Source organism: Gracilinanus agilis, chromosome 2 (assembly GCF_016433145.1).
Source record: "Gracilinanus agilis isolate LMUSP501 chromosome 2, AgileGrace, whole genome shotgun sequence".
NCBI classification, from domain to species: domain Eukaryota; kingdom Metazoa; phylum Chordata; class Mammalia; order Didelphimorphia; family Didelphidae; genus Gracilinanus; species Gracilinanus agilis.
In genome coordinates, this window is record NC_058131.1 from 44,101,240 (window position 1) to 44,115,956 (window position 14,717).

At 39.9% G+C, this 14,717-nt stretch overlaps 1 protein-coding gene across 1 annotated transcript; it reads left to right on the forward strand.

Moving 5' to 3' along the window:
* Window positions 1–1,498: 1,498 nt before the first annotated feature.
* On the forward strand, window positions 1,499–2,659 carry CHST4 (carbohydrate sulfotransferase 4). The gene has a single exon (XM_044660490.1). The coding sequence runs from the start codon at window positions 1,511–1,513 to the stop codon at window positions 2,657–2,659; it is 1,149 nt and encodes a 382-aa protein (XP_044516425.1). The 5' UTR covers window positions 1,499–1,510.
* Window positions 2,660–14,717: the final 12,058 nt, after the last annotated feature.

Below are 14,717 nucleotides of genomic sequence, written 5' to 3' on the forward strand. Positions count from 1 at the left end.
ATGGGTAAAAACACTGGAATTAATGGAATGTAAAGTTTTTGTATCATTATAATATTTATTCTGAACGGGGTAAGATGACAACTTTGCCATTTCTTCAGGATGCAAGCAGATGGGGGCAGGGGATTTCCAAGGGAAGCCTGAGAAGAGATTAAACATAAACAAACCTTTTCAGGAATCAGATCACAACCTCTCGTGTCATAACTAAAGTCATATTCTCATGACTACCTCATCTTGTCACTGAATTTCTCGGTTATTAGATTTTCCTTTGTCTTCTTCCTGTTTGCTCTTCTAAAATCCATTCTTTCTTTTATATTCTTAAATTTCTATTCTCTGACATTAGAGGGATGGTTAGCCAGTCTTCATAAAACCTTTGACAGCATGAATGAGAAATAAAAGTGTGCATAAATTTAAGAAATATGAAGGTGAAGGACAATAGAAAAATGTGTATGAAATGCTTACAAAGTAAGATCAGCAGAATGAGAACCGCTTACATACTTAGTATAACAGTATTCTCATCAACTGCAAGAAAAGGAGTAGATCTTTGCTCACATAACAGGATTTGGAAAGGGACATAAATGTGCATATTATATTATTATATATATTATATAAATGTGTTATTGCTCACATTTTGTCTTAATTTGTATTATTTGTGTTTTTTTTTTATCAGAATGCAAACATGCTGAATTTGAGAACTGTACTTGGAAACTTATACCATATCTAGACTGATTATTATTTTTGATGTACTTAAAAGAAAAAAGAATGAAGGAAAAATCTGATATTAAGAAAGTAGTCATCAAGAAATGGCCTTTCTTGGAATTTGCAAATTCCAGAGCATTCCAAGAAGCACAATATATATCTTCTCTCCTAAAACTGGGTTCATGTCCTGGATTTTGGGCGTGTTTCAGTATTCATGAAGGCACTTGCTTCTCTTTGGTTTTTCAATACGTGAGATAACTAGCAAAGAGATAATATCTAAAAATCTCTGATTAATAATTACCAAGAGTTTGAGTGAAAAATGGGGTGAAAATTGACATTTTTCTTTAAACTCTGAGAGATTCTATTTTTTTTTTTTGTATTCTGGATCCCTTTGGCAGATTTTCCTGGGAAGTGTGGATCACTTCTTAGGCTAATAATTTTAAATATATTAAATACATAAGATTACAAAGAAAACTGATTCTATGAAAAGATAAAAATTTTAAACGATTGACATTCATAGATTCCCTGAAATGTATCCCTATACCATTTGAAGGTATAGAGGCCCCAAGTTAAAAATTCTTGCTCTAAGAAATGAGATCAAAGGGACTTATGCATATCTTGTAGGAGATGATGGGAAAGGCAGTAAGGTAGAATTGTGTTCAGACATTGTGGGGCTGAGCCATGACAATGTAGGGGTTGGAGGGAGGGAGGTTAGGTTGGCTGGAATGGGGATGTGCAGGCAGATGGGTACCCAATGGTCTCATACAATCTGTTTTTCTTGTCCCCACCAGGCTGACTACTTACTTCCTGCACAATGTTCTGGGTAAAGAAGCCAAGATTGTTAGTCCTTCTGATGCTCCAAGCTGTTGCTTTCTTCTTCTTCTTCCAGTATTTGTATGGCCCCAGGCACTGCCCTGGTCTAGCAGAGAAGTCAGGTCCTATGCATGTGCTTATCTTGTCCTCTTGGCGCTCAGGTTCTTCCTTTGTGGGCCAGCTCTTCAGCCAGCATCCGGATGTCTTTTACCTGATGGAGCCAGCCTGGCACGTGTGGGTGAGCCTTTCCTCTGGCAATGCTGGGCAGTTGCAGATGGCTGTGAGAGACCTGATTCGTTCTGTCTTCCTCTGTGATATGACTGTCTTTGATGCCTATATGGATCAGGGTCCAAAGACACTGTCTAAACTCTTCCAATGGGAGACTAGTAGAGCACTGTGTTCCCCACCCTCATGCCACCTCTTTAAGAGGGAGGTCATCATCTCTCCAGATGACTGCAGGATTTTATGTGCCAAGGAGCCCTTCAACATAATGGAAGAAACCTGTAAGTCCTACAGTCATGTGGTGATCAAGGAGGTGCGTTTCTTCAATCTGGAAGCCCTCTATCCATTGCTGAGGGACCCTTCCCTCAACTTGCACATCATTCATCTCATACGGGATCCCAGGGCCACATTCCGCTCTCGGCAACGCACAGGATTAGAGCTGGCACGCGACAGCCATGTTGTCATGGGTAGGCTGTGGGATAAACTAAAGAATGAGAACCGGCCCTATCACGTGATGAAGATAATTTGCCAAAGCCAAAATGAGATTTATAAGGCAGCAAAGTTGCTACCAGACTCCCTAAGAAAACGCTACCTGCTAATACGCTATGAGGACTTGGTGCATGACCCACTTACCCAAACCTCCAAATTGTATGGATTTGCAGGGTTACCCTTCTTGCCTCACCTCCAAACCTGGGTGCATAACATCACGCAGGGCAAGGGCATGGGAGGACATGCCTTCAAGACAAACTCCAGGAATGCCCAAAATGTTTCCCAGGCCTGGCGCTGGTCCTTACCTTATAATGAGGTGGTCCGATTACAGAATATTTGTAGAGATTCCATGAACCAGATGGGTTACCTTCCTGTATTGTCTGAGCAAGATCAGAGAAATCTATCATTGAATCTTCTCTCTCCTCTTGGGATCCCCTAACACTACGCAACCAAATGCAAGAAAACAACTCTGGTCAGCTGAATGCTTCTGAATCTAAATATGTTTCTCTATGTGCACATATGTGAGCATGCTGTTGTATATGACTACATGTGCTTAAATGAATCTCTGCATACATATTTATGTCCAAACGTTAGCAAAAAAAAAAAAATGAGTTCAAGTGCCTTGTGATAGCCAGATAGAACCAAAAATGGTGTTAACTCTGCTTGTGTTTGACCCTCCCCTCTTTTGATCTCCTTCACAGCTCTTGCCTTATGGACTGTGGATTAATCCCACAACCCTCTCTGGCCATACCTTGAACAGTGGGAGATAAAAAGGCAAGGCTTAGCAAGGACAACCAGGAACAAAACAGCTATGGGTGTGAATGAAAATATTTATACCTCTATATGCTCACGCTCTCAGGGCAACTCATCTTTTTTCTTGGCTTAAAAGCACAAATTAGGGCTAAGTTACTGCCAGGAAGCTGAATATCTATAACTTAAATACCTTTAAAATAAGAAAGAAATGTCTTTTCCTTGGGACCTGACTCACTTTTTTCTTTTTCTCCCAAGTCAAAGGCATATAGGTAAACAGAGGCCTCTGGGGCAGCTGATGAATCTATATTTTTTCAAAGTAAAGCCTCATGTTGTATTGTGTTCCCTGAGAGTTGGTCTGAATATTGCTTGTTATCTGCTGACTACTGGTGATATATTCTTACGTTTTCCTACCTTTCCTCTCAATGACTTACCCTTTATGCAGACTGACATTGCTCATGCTCTTTCCATATTATTACCTCATTTAAATACTTTAAAGCCCATAGATCATTTCCAAGGACAAGACTGGGCTGGGCACTCTAGGATATACCAAATCTAAAATGCCGATCCCTTCTCTCTCTTGAGTCCTTGGTGGAGAATGAATTGGAGAGCCAGCCAATGGTACTGCACTTTGTGAGAGGAAAAATTAGACTTCCCTTGAAAGGATTCTGTACCGATCTGATCCCTATAATAGATTATTTTAGATGTGAGATTCTATTTGTCTCATCCTGATCGTAAAGATGAACGACATCTTTGTTACGCTACCAGCAATCTCTCTGCTCAGTGACAAAAATGCCCCTTCCGAATAATGTGTACACTTTAAAAATAGAATGTAATCACATTTTATATCGTCAACCTGCCAAAAATCCATTTCTTAAATTTGACCTAATGTCTCGTCCAGCGTTGGACTCAGTGACTCATTCAGGTAACTGGTTCCTGGGACTGTGGTGATGGGAATAGTTATAACATGTTGGCAACTGCTTCAGAGTCAGTTTGCTTTGACTGGACTATGTCTGGAGTTAAATGACCCCTTTTGTCCTGATGTCTTCATCCTGCATATCCTAGAGATAGAATTCCAGACATCATCTAAGAGCGATGTTGATTCTTCCTTCTTGTTCCCCTCTGACAAAGCCTCTTCTCAGCTAACTCTGTATAGAAGATTCTTTTCCCTGTGGACGATTTTAGGTATGGTGGTTCTGGGAAGAACTGAAAAAATCTAGCATGGTTTAGTCATTAAAAGCTGCTTTCACATGTCTTCCAATGACTTCATTTGATTGTGAATTCAGCTCTTTTCCTACCTCTTCTTTTTGTGTGGAAGACCCCTTAAATTGCTGCTGGAGAACACCAAACATGCTAAGAATTAAGATACTGTAAGCAAGATGCTGCCCTTTGCCAGCCAGGATTCTTGGGGTTCACATATACTCTGTGGTGTCAAAGGAACCAGTTTACTTAGACAGTGAACCCTGCCCTTTCATGGAAATCCCTCGGAAAATATAAACTTTCCCCATTCAGTCTTCTCTTTCTCCTACAACTCCTTCCAAACAGAGGGAAAAGTGAGCATTCATAGTCGGCTGAGTTACAGAGGGTAGGGCCAAGACACTGAAGTTAGTGTCCAGAAACAAGGCTGAGCTCAAGGTGGCAGTGCCAGCAGGGTGGAGGATGATGGTGAGTTGCAGCCTGGGGAGAAAACAAACTTCTCTTCCCCTGGAAATCCCAGCAGTTGCACAAATTGTTCCAAAGACAGCAACTTCCTTTGGAAATGACAGTGCTCTGTGATCCTGGAGAAAGCCAAAGCTGGTTCGTTGTTTCTCTCTCTTTTCCTCTGGGCCTCATTTAAAAGTAAAAACCCTATCTGAAACCAAGGCAGGAGACCAGATACCTGCAGGAATGCTTCGGATTCTAACCACTGACCTTCCTGATAACTATTCCAATTCACTATATGGAAAAGCAATTACTTCTTATTTGTCAGAGCCCGATTGAGACACTTAGACAACCACCAGTCATCCCCTTACAGGATAGTCTGTCTTTATTTTTCCATGAGATTTCACGTCTAACTACTTCTTATAGATGATAATGAAAGAAAATCTAAAAAAGAAAAGTTCTTAAGTAAAAGTTTACACAAAACAATATTGTGAACACTTATAAAATAGAATGTAAACATATTTTATAACATAAGCCTACCAAAACCCCATTTCTTAAATCTGGCCCAGTGTCTTGGCCACCATTGGACTTACTGACCCATTCAGGTAGCTGGTTACTGGGACTCTGGTGATGGGAACAGTTGTGGCAGCTATATCCCTACATCAAGTGAGTTCATGCTCAAATGACATTTGAGGTGAGCTTGTGGAACTTGAAATTCCATTTGTGCCTTTCTAATTGGGCTAAGGTAACCCTTTTAACCTTCAACCTGCACCAGAGAACCATGTAAAGGGCGTCTTTTATGTTTGCAAAAAAATAATCTGGAAAAATGACAACCATTTCTCTCTCCTTATCTTGTTCCTTTGAACAGAGCCTGAAAAGTTAGGTTCAAATGTGGGTAGAAGTCAACACGGATCTAGAATTCCCGGGACTATAAGCAAATTAGGGCTTTGGGAGAAATTTACCTGATGTCCAGAGGTGATATGGTGATGTAAGGTGCTCAGCTATAGATAAGAGATCCTTGTCTTTAGGGAAGGGCAAAATAGTTATTTACCCAGGGCCGGATTAAAACTATCCAACAACTTTTCTGGAAAGGTGGCTATGGTTTCCTTAAGAATGCCTTTATCTGCAATTGTTACCAAGTGTCCATCATGGCTGCCACTTGATTCTATGATAAGAATGACTAGATCGACTTAATTCTTTTAGAAATTTTTACTAAAAAAATTGATCTTTGTGAATATTGATTGAGCCAGTCACAGATGCAATGGGCTGACCGTTGGCTCCAATGTATTTTGATATAAAATCTGTTATCATATATTTGTAACATGTCTCAATATAATAGATTTAAGACTTGTGTGATAAATGAATTTTCTCTGTAATTGTAATAAAAACTAACTATACTGAATTATGCTATCAATCCCATATTAATTCACGGGCAAAATTCAAAATGAAAATGTCTAGCTTGTTCAAAATTAAACCACTAAGGGTCCTTTGCCTGCAACCATCACTTTTTGTAATAAGCTTTTTAATTTTCTTGTTGCAACGCCAGTAATTCCACTATATATTGGTTTTATGGTGGCTACTGGCCTTCCATTTCCACTCCTTTCACTTCCCGTTTTTTTTTTAACCCTTCCCTTCTATCTTAGAATCAGTACTATATACTGGTTCCAAGGCAGAAGAGTGGTAAGGGCTAGGCAATGGGAGTTAAGTGACTTGCCAAGGTCACATAGCTGGGAAGGCCAAATTTGAACCCGGGACCTCCTATCTCTAGGCTTGACTCGCAGTCCACTAGCTGCCCTCTCCTTTCATTTTCTCTTTGACCTTCTAAAGTCTGGCTTCTAACCTTATCAGTCCATTGAAACTGCTACCTCCAAAGTTAGCCTTAATCTCCTAATTGCCAAGAGTGTGTGTGTGTCTCAATTGAGTAAATCAAGCAAATCATCCTGTTCCATTTGAAGTGAGGACCAAGATGTTGAACCCTGATACCATAATTAGCTGAGAACATTTCTCTGCTGAATTCACCTAAAGCTTTAGTCTGTGTGTAAAGATTATCCATTAACTAGAAAAGTGTCTTCTGCTTGGATGAGGATATTTGACCATAGCTTGTGGGTCTAATGTCTATAAAAAAAATCAAGCCAGGGAGGCCCCAAAGATACAAACAAGTGGAGAGGAGAGAGAGAATTCCAGCTAAACCCCTGAGAAGCAACTGATTTGTGAGGGGGTGAGGAAGAGATGAGAAGCAAAGCCCTGGGTCTTGTTCTCTCCTTTCCTCCTTTGACTGGAGGTGAACCTCATTAATATCCTGGTAGCATTACCAGATCAGTAGTTGACAGGATAAGTGTCTGGGACCGAAAGCAGATTGGACACAGATTTAAGGCCCTATAAAGAGACCAGAGAAAAATCCAACCCAATTTAAAAGGGAACATCTTGGAGATGCCAGCAAAGAGGACTTTCAGAAGCCATGAATTTCTCCTTTGCCATACATGATCTCTAAGTTTGAGCCCATTTTCCCCTGGGCTCCATATGTAGTTAGACTTTTAGGGAGGATGTTTCGTAATGTTAATGCAAGTATCAGTTGTAGGAAAACTTGGTACTTGGAGGAAGAGATCAGAAAGAATAAAGAGATTGCAGCAAAAGTTTAATACAGAGGCCTCAGCTAGGTGGCTCAAGGGATTGAGAGCCAGGTCTAGAGATAAGAGATCCTCTGTTCAAATCTGGCCTCAGACCCTTCCTAGCTGTGTGACCTTAGGCAAGTCACTTAACCCCCATTGTGGCCAGCCCTTACTGCTCTTCTGACTTGCAACCAATACCTAGTATTGATTCTGAGGTGGAAGATAAGGGTTTTTTAAAAAATTATTACTTTGCTATATATATGTCTATATATCTCTATTTCTAGTTACATATAACTTTTCTTACGCTACCACTAAAGCAATGTACACCTTTCTAAAGCTATTTAAAATCTGACTGACTGAGATGAAATGATAATTAAGATTGATAACCCTCAGGAATAACTTCTGGATCCCTGAGGCAATGTAGCAACTGGGATCTGGGAACTCACCTTGTGAATATAAGCAGGATTCAGGGTTGTTGCTGCAGAATATGTGTTATAGTCAAATCTAGTCGTCTTTTCTCATACTTAATGCTCTCTTTGTAGTGTTTGGCACTGCTGAGCACCCTTTCCTTGATTCTCTCTCCTCTCTAGGTTTTTGTGACAATACCCTTCCTTGGCTCACCTACCTACCTGATCACTGGTAAGTCTCCTACGCTAGCTCATTATCCTTATTATACACATGAACTATGGGCACATTTCAAGGTCTCATCCCAGGTCCTCATCTCTTTTCTCTCTATACCTTCTCACTAAGTGGCATCATCAGTTCAATTATCATCTCTCTGCAGATGATTTCTAAAAAGAAATATCCAGCTTGAGTCTTTCTTCTGGACTCAATGCCTCATCACCTTTTGGATAGGAGGCAAATAAATTGTCCCATAGGCACCTAAAACTCAACTCGTTCAAAACAGAATTCATTAACATTCTTCCCAAACCCAGCTGTCTTCTAAACTTTCCTCTTTCTGTTAATGACAACATCATCTCCCTAGTTACCCAGGTTCCCAAACCCGCTATCATCCTCTACCCTTCATTCTCCTCCCACTTGACAGATCACTTGCTAAATCTTGTCATATCTATCCCTACAATGTGTCTCTACACGCATAGCTACTACCCTTCGGGCTCTCATTGCCTGGACTATTGCAAAACCTTCCTACGTGGTCTGCCTGTCTCAGGTCTCTTTTCCCCATCGTAATCCATCCTTCACACAAATGCCAAAGTAATTTCCCCAAATTATAGATTTGGTTCCCCTGCTCAATAAACTCTATGGATTTACCTTATCTCTGTGGATTAAATATAAAATCCTCTGAGGTTGAAAGCTCTTCACAACCTGGTCCCTTCCCATGTCTCCTGTCTCCTTCCACATTATTCTCCTCCATCCAGTTTATAGTGTAGCCATACTGATCTTGTTACATACAGCCCTCCATTTTTCCTTCTCTATTCCTGTGCACTGACTGCCCTGCATGGTTGGAATAATCCCCCTTTTCATCTCTTATAATCTCTGGATTCCATCAAGACTCAGCTCAAGCCTCTCAATTGCTGTTGCCTTTCCAACAATTTTCCAATTACCTTGTGTCTCTTTTGCATGTCCCATGTCTGTGTGTGTGTATGTATACATGCCACTACCACTAGAATATAAGTTTCTTGAGTACCCAAACTATTTTGTTTTTGTTTTTATATCTCTAATACACAATGCTTGGCACAGGAAAGATGATTAGCAAATGCCTGTTAGTTGATTTAACTCCCCACCCCACCACTTTCAGTCTGGCATCACTGTATCTTCTGAAACTTTTAAAAGAGAAATTCCATTCACTCTCCCTCGCTGCTTTCTGGTTTAAGGTTTGTTACAAGTATCAGTAGTAGGAATACTTGGTACACAGAGGGAGAGTTTATAAAGAATAAAGAATTTACAGCAAAAGTTAATTATTACTCCACAGTATATTAATATATTGAGTGGTCAACCACAAATCCTCATTCAATGAAAATGAACAACTGCTACTGTTGTCTTAGGTGGGTGTGAGTAGGTGGATACCCAGAATCATAACTGGGGTGGGGCGGCCATAACTTTGACCCAGGATATTGATATCTGAAAGAGTTTACCAGCCTAGAGCTGCGCAGTGCCATCTGCTAGGTCCCACCTGACTCCTGCAACCCAAAACTGAAATGCCACCACATACGGCTTCTACCCTCACACTGTACCTTTTCTTGGGCATTGGGGGTGCCAGGGGCCATTCTGCCCTTGAGCCTTATTTCCAGAATAGACAACATATATGGGAGTAAAGTTAATATGATCCACTCAGTCACCTAATTCTATAAGGGTGGTGAGGTACAAAAATTCCAAAGATGTTAGATTATCCAAAATCATGGATGCTTAGCTTTGGAATAAATTTCTCTGAAAGATGAACATATAAGAATGTTACTGTTTATATATTTCATGTACTTTCTGTGTTGCTAATATTTGACAATGGCAGTCTTTTAAACTCTCTGATCCTCCTTCTTCTATGCAAAGTGATGACAGGCTGTTTGCACCAACTCCCTGTGACACCCTATGTCAGTGATGGCACACCTTTTAGAGACTGAATGCCTAAACTACAACCCTCATTCTGCATGTGAGCTGCCCTCTAACCCCAGACAGGGTAGAGAAGAAGCACTCCCATTGGACTTCTGGGCAGAGGGGTGGGTGATGAGAGAAATGTCCTTAGGCGTGCATGGAGAGGAGAAGGGAGAACATGTGCCAATAGGTTCACCAACACAGCCCTATGTTATCCTCCCTTATGTGAGTCTTTATGTCCCACCCATCCACCTAGAAAATAGGTTGAAAGCACACTGTCCTACTTATAGTAGGTATAATTTTAAATATGTGTTTAATTATTAATTTATTAAGCATATTCTCTAGTCAAGTACTTTGCTAGGCACTGGATGCAAAGACAAAAATGAAAGTCTTTACCCTCTAAGAGCTTATATATATAAATATTATGTTAACTAAATAGCACCATGGATAGAGTGCTAGGCATGGTCAGGAAGACGAGTTCAAATCCAGCCTCAGACACTAATTGTGTGACTTTGGGTAAGTCACTTAACTCAGTTTTCTCATCTATAAAATGATCTGGAGAAGGAAATGGCAAACTGCTCCAGTAGCTTGACCAAGAAAACCTCAAATGGGATCACAGAGAGTCAGACACAACTGAAACGATGGAACAACAACAACATGAACACAGATAAGTAACTACCAAATATAAACAAAGCAAGCCCAAGGGTTGAAATGAAAATTTAGAAATCTCAATTTCTAGTGGGAGAGAAGGAAATAAATAAGTATTAACTAAGCAGCTACCATGTGCCAGACACTATAGCATAGTGCTTAATATCTTATTGGATCTTCACAATTCTGTGAGGAGGGTACTATTATAACCATGTTACAGGTGAGGAAATCCAAGGCAGGCAGAGATTAAGTGTCTCGCTGAGGGCCACACAGATAGTAAATGCCTGATGCTGGATTTGAACTCAGGTCTTTCTGACTCTAATACTTCATCATCTATCTGCCTCGGCAAAGTCAAAAGGATGAGGACTGAGAAAAAACCATTAGGTCTGGCAATTAAGAGATCATTGGCAACTTTGGAAAGAGTCATTTCATTTAAATGATGAGATTGGAAGCCAGATTGCAGAGGGTTAAAAAGAAGAGATCTGAGCCTTTTAATCTAGCACAGAGGCTAACCATACATTACTCAGCTGAGGCCACTGCAACTGTCCCTATCCTTGAACTGTCCTGACATTTTGTCCCAGTTCAGCTTAGGGAGTCTAGCTCTTCAATGAGAAAGGTAGGTGCCCTGTGTTCACAGTTATTGGCTTATTCCTCCAGCAAAGCTACCGAATGAAGGTGGAGAAAATTATACAGTTGTTCCGATTGGGTCCATTACAATTTCTGCCATCTAATTTCAGCTGGGTCCTCACTGATGCTCTGCATTCCTACTATATTTTCCTTGTCAACTCACTATCCCACCCTTTACAGAGGTTCTTCCAAGCCTTTTCATCTCTCCTCAAACTTTGAAGACAGTTAAAAGGAGAGGCTAGAAGGGCAGGGATTGCCCCTTAAGTACATATACAGAATTCCAAGTTAGTAGCCTATTAAATGACTTTTTTATGTCCACACAGTACAAATCTCTGAGTAATCATTCCTGAAAAAAAGTAGTCAGAAAATATATGTGAATACTCTGCAAGTGAAGGTGGAAGTACGGGGAGGGGCATAGGCAAAGGTCCTTCTATCATACATGTTTAGAAGAGGATTTCCCTGACTGGAATGACAGTAAGGCAAGCCTTAAGGGTGGCCCTGAGGAGTTACTCTCCTCAGAAGCAGTAGGAAAAGAACCTGTTGATAAGGAGGTGTTGTCTGATTATTAGGGAGAGAGGGATAGCGAGGATCCTCAAAGAGGCAAGCTGCTGGAGGTAAGAAAAATGGAGGTGACAGGAGAGGATGAGATCAAGGACATAGCCATAGTGTTGGTAAGGAGAAAGGCTGCCTCATCCTCTGTGCCTGGAGCAAAGAAGGAGAAAATGATAAGAAACCAATACATAAAGGAAAAGTGTCTTACTGGCTCATACAGTAAAATTCATTGGGTGTTGCTCCAGAGGCAGGAGTAGACATTGGTTGGAAGAAAAGAGCAGAATGTCTTTCTCCCATCAGCATGCAAAGATTCCCTTCCAATTTGAGTTACTTCACATGAGGATAGTCATTACAGAGAAACTAGAACTACCCTATTAGACTGTTTTAGGTTGTTTTACAGCTGCTCACTTCTCTATGGCGTATCTTCTTATCAGACATATGGGGGAGGGAGTTCATTTGGATCTGGGAATCTTCCATTGATACCAGCAAAAATTCTTCAAATGACTTTTGTGGTAAGCCATTTGCCACATCAGAGTAATTTTAAAAAATCCAAACCCAATACACAAAATGGATGTATCTGAAGTCAGAATGTAGTAGGATAATCTTGGGGCACTGCTGGCTAGCTCTTTATAGGACTGTAAGATTAAAGAGTACAGGTACTCATTTGGGCCCCTCCGGCACTTCTAGTTGGAATGTTCCTGGCTTCAGATCCACTGCTGCTCCCCAATGGGTCTAAATGCCAACAGCTGATATCCAAGTTCATGAAGAAACCAGTAACCTGTTTGTCTAGACTCTTAAAAGTGTCCATAACACAGATTAAAAGTGTGTGTGTAAGTTTGTTTCTTGGAGAATCCATTCATTAAACACTTGCCAGTACACCTCAATATTGCTTTATAAACTTTGCTTGAGTCCATCAGGTGTACAGCAGAAAGCTGAGGAAATGAAATCGCTGCCAGACAGAAGGCTGATTATGATGCCATGTTATTGTTGTTTGGTTGTTTCAGTCATGTCCAACTCTTTGGGACCCCATTTGGAGTTTTCTTGCCAAAGATGCTGATGGAAACTGAGGCAAACAGGAGCAAGTGCTTTGCTCAGGGTCACACAGCTACTAAGTATCTGAGGCTAGATTTGAACTTGGGAAGAGAAGTCTTCCTGACTCTCCGCCTGGCACTCTCCAACATAACTGGCCTTTCTATAGTGCCTTGAGATTTGCAAAGTGCTTGATATCCATTATCTCATTTAAGCCTCATAACACCTTTGACTTAGTCTATGCTTTTCTTCACTACAGGGCCAAGGGAGAGAGGAACTGCCTTAGAAATACAAGGCCAATTATGAATAAGAAATCTCTTTATTTATTTTAATTTTATATATTTAAACATTATATGTTAAATATTATAATTACATAAATACAAGAACGTGCATATGAAATAATATGTATTTACATAAATATAAGGCAATATATTTAAATATATAACATATTTTAAATATTATATGTAAAAAGCATATGTATATATATATATACTAGGCTGCCTTTTATAACAAGAATGATGTAGCCTGTGTGTGTGTGTGTGTGTGTGTGTGTGTGTGTGTGTGTGTGTGTGTGCTAGGTTACTGGAACTGGCCAAAGTCACTTAACCATATGCGCCAGGAATGGGACTTGAATTCTGATCTTTTGAAGTCCGAGGCAGGTCCTCTATTTTTCTATATTGCCTCTCTAGCCATGTGTGAATACACACACATATACTCATATGTCTTGCTGTGTATATATATAATGCATAAATATATATATGTGCATTTCCTTGACTTTTCACTAACAACTAACTGAAATTTAGTATTTTCTTTAAATCTTTAAAAATTTCAGTCTAAGAAGGAATCTATAGACTATACTAGACCACCAGAAAGGTCTACCTCACACAAAGAAGTGAAGAGCCCCTGATCAAATACAACTCAACTCCCTCCTCAATTACTTATAAGTAACCTGGGTAAGTCATTTAATCCTCTGACTCAGTTTCCTCATATGCAAAATGGGAATAATAACAGTACCTACCTCAAAGGGCTTTTATGCATCAAGTGAGATAACATGTAAAATACTTTGCAAACGTTTAAAAATGTTAAATTTCAAAAATTAGCTTTATTTGTATTTATTCTATATGTATGTAAATATATCCACACATCCAAATATAATTTATATACTATTCACACACACACACACACATCTTTCCTATAAGAATGTAAGCTTGAAGTTGGGATTGTTTCATTGTATCTCCAGAGTGTCGTGATAAGAATTTATTTAGCTTTCAATAAGAACAGGTTTCAGGTAAAGAGAAAGGGTTTGCCCACTTTTACTCTGTGTCCTTTAAGAGAAGAGACAGAAAAAGGTTGCTGTGGGCCTAGGATAAAGGAGAGGCAGTTGGAGAATTCTGAGCCTGTCTCTTGGACTTTCCAGCAGGTGGCTGGGTCTATTCTCTGACAGAAAAAGATTTTAGTGACTTTAGATACCGTTTACTTGAGAGTTAAGATATATACTGAGCAGAGTATTTACTGAGAGCTTTTCTCCTCTGGGCCACAGGGGGAGATTAGGAGCAGTTTTTGTGAACTGAGGTGACAGTTTGAATTGGAGTGAAGGGAGACACTGTGGGAAGGCTTGCTTCTTCTCTGAGTTCTGAAGAGAGAGAGAAACTGCTTCAACTTCTCTCTCAAGGTTATACAAGTTACTTTAGAAGTTTATTATATATTTAAAGTTTATTGTTTTAGCATAGCTTACTAAGATAGAAGTTAATGTTTAATCAGAGAGTATAGATCAGTGCAGGTCCACCTTGGTGGACAAGAAGAAGCTCCATGAAGAACAGTTTGTGGGGTTTGTTTTATTTAGAAATCTTAGTGTTAGGTTTAAGATTCCTGTCCTATTCCTAAATCCTGTCTCCTGTCCCTGCCTCTCCTCATAGAAATAAATAAAGAAGAGTTGGATCAAACTACTTCCTGCTCTTTATCCACAGCCTGTATATAAGTTTAACCATTGATAACTTTATTGTACTTATAACAGCTTGGCCCATACCAGATTTTACTTACTTATAACAAGGAGCACCAGAGTGCTTGATACAAAATGAAAGAAATAGAGAAATAAGA

Bases quoted from the DNA above. Each gene is read 5' to 3' on its own strand.
- CHST4 (XM_044660490.1), top strand. From the start codon at position 1,511: ATGTTCTGGGTAAAGAAGCCAAGATTGTTAGTCCTTCTGATGCTCCAA.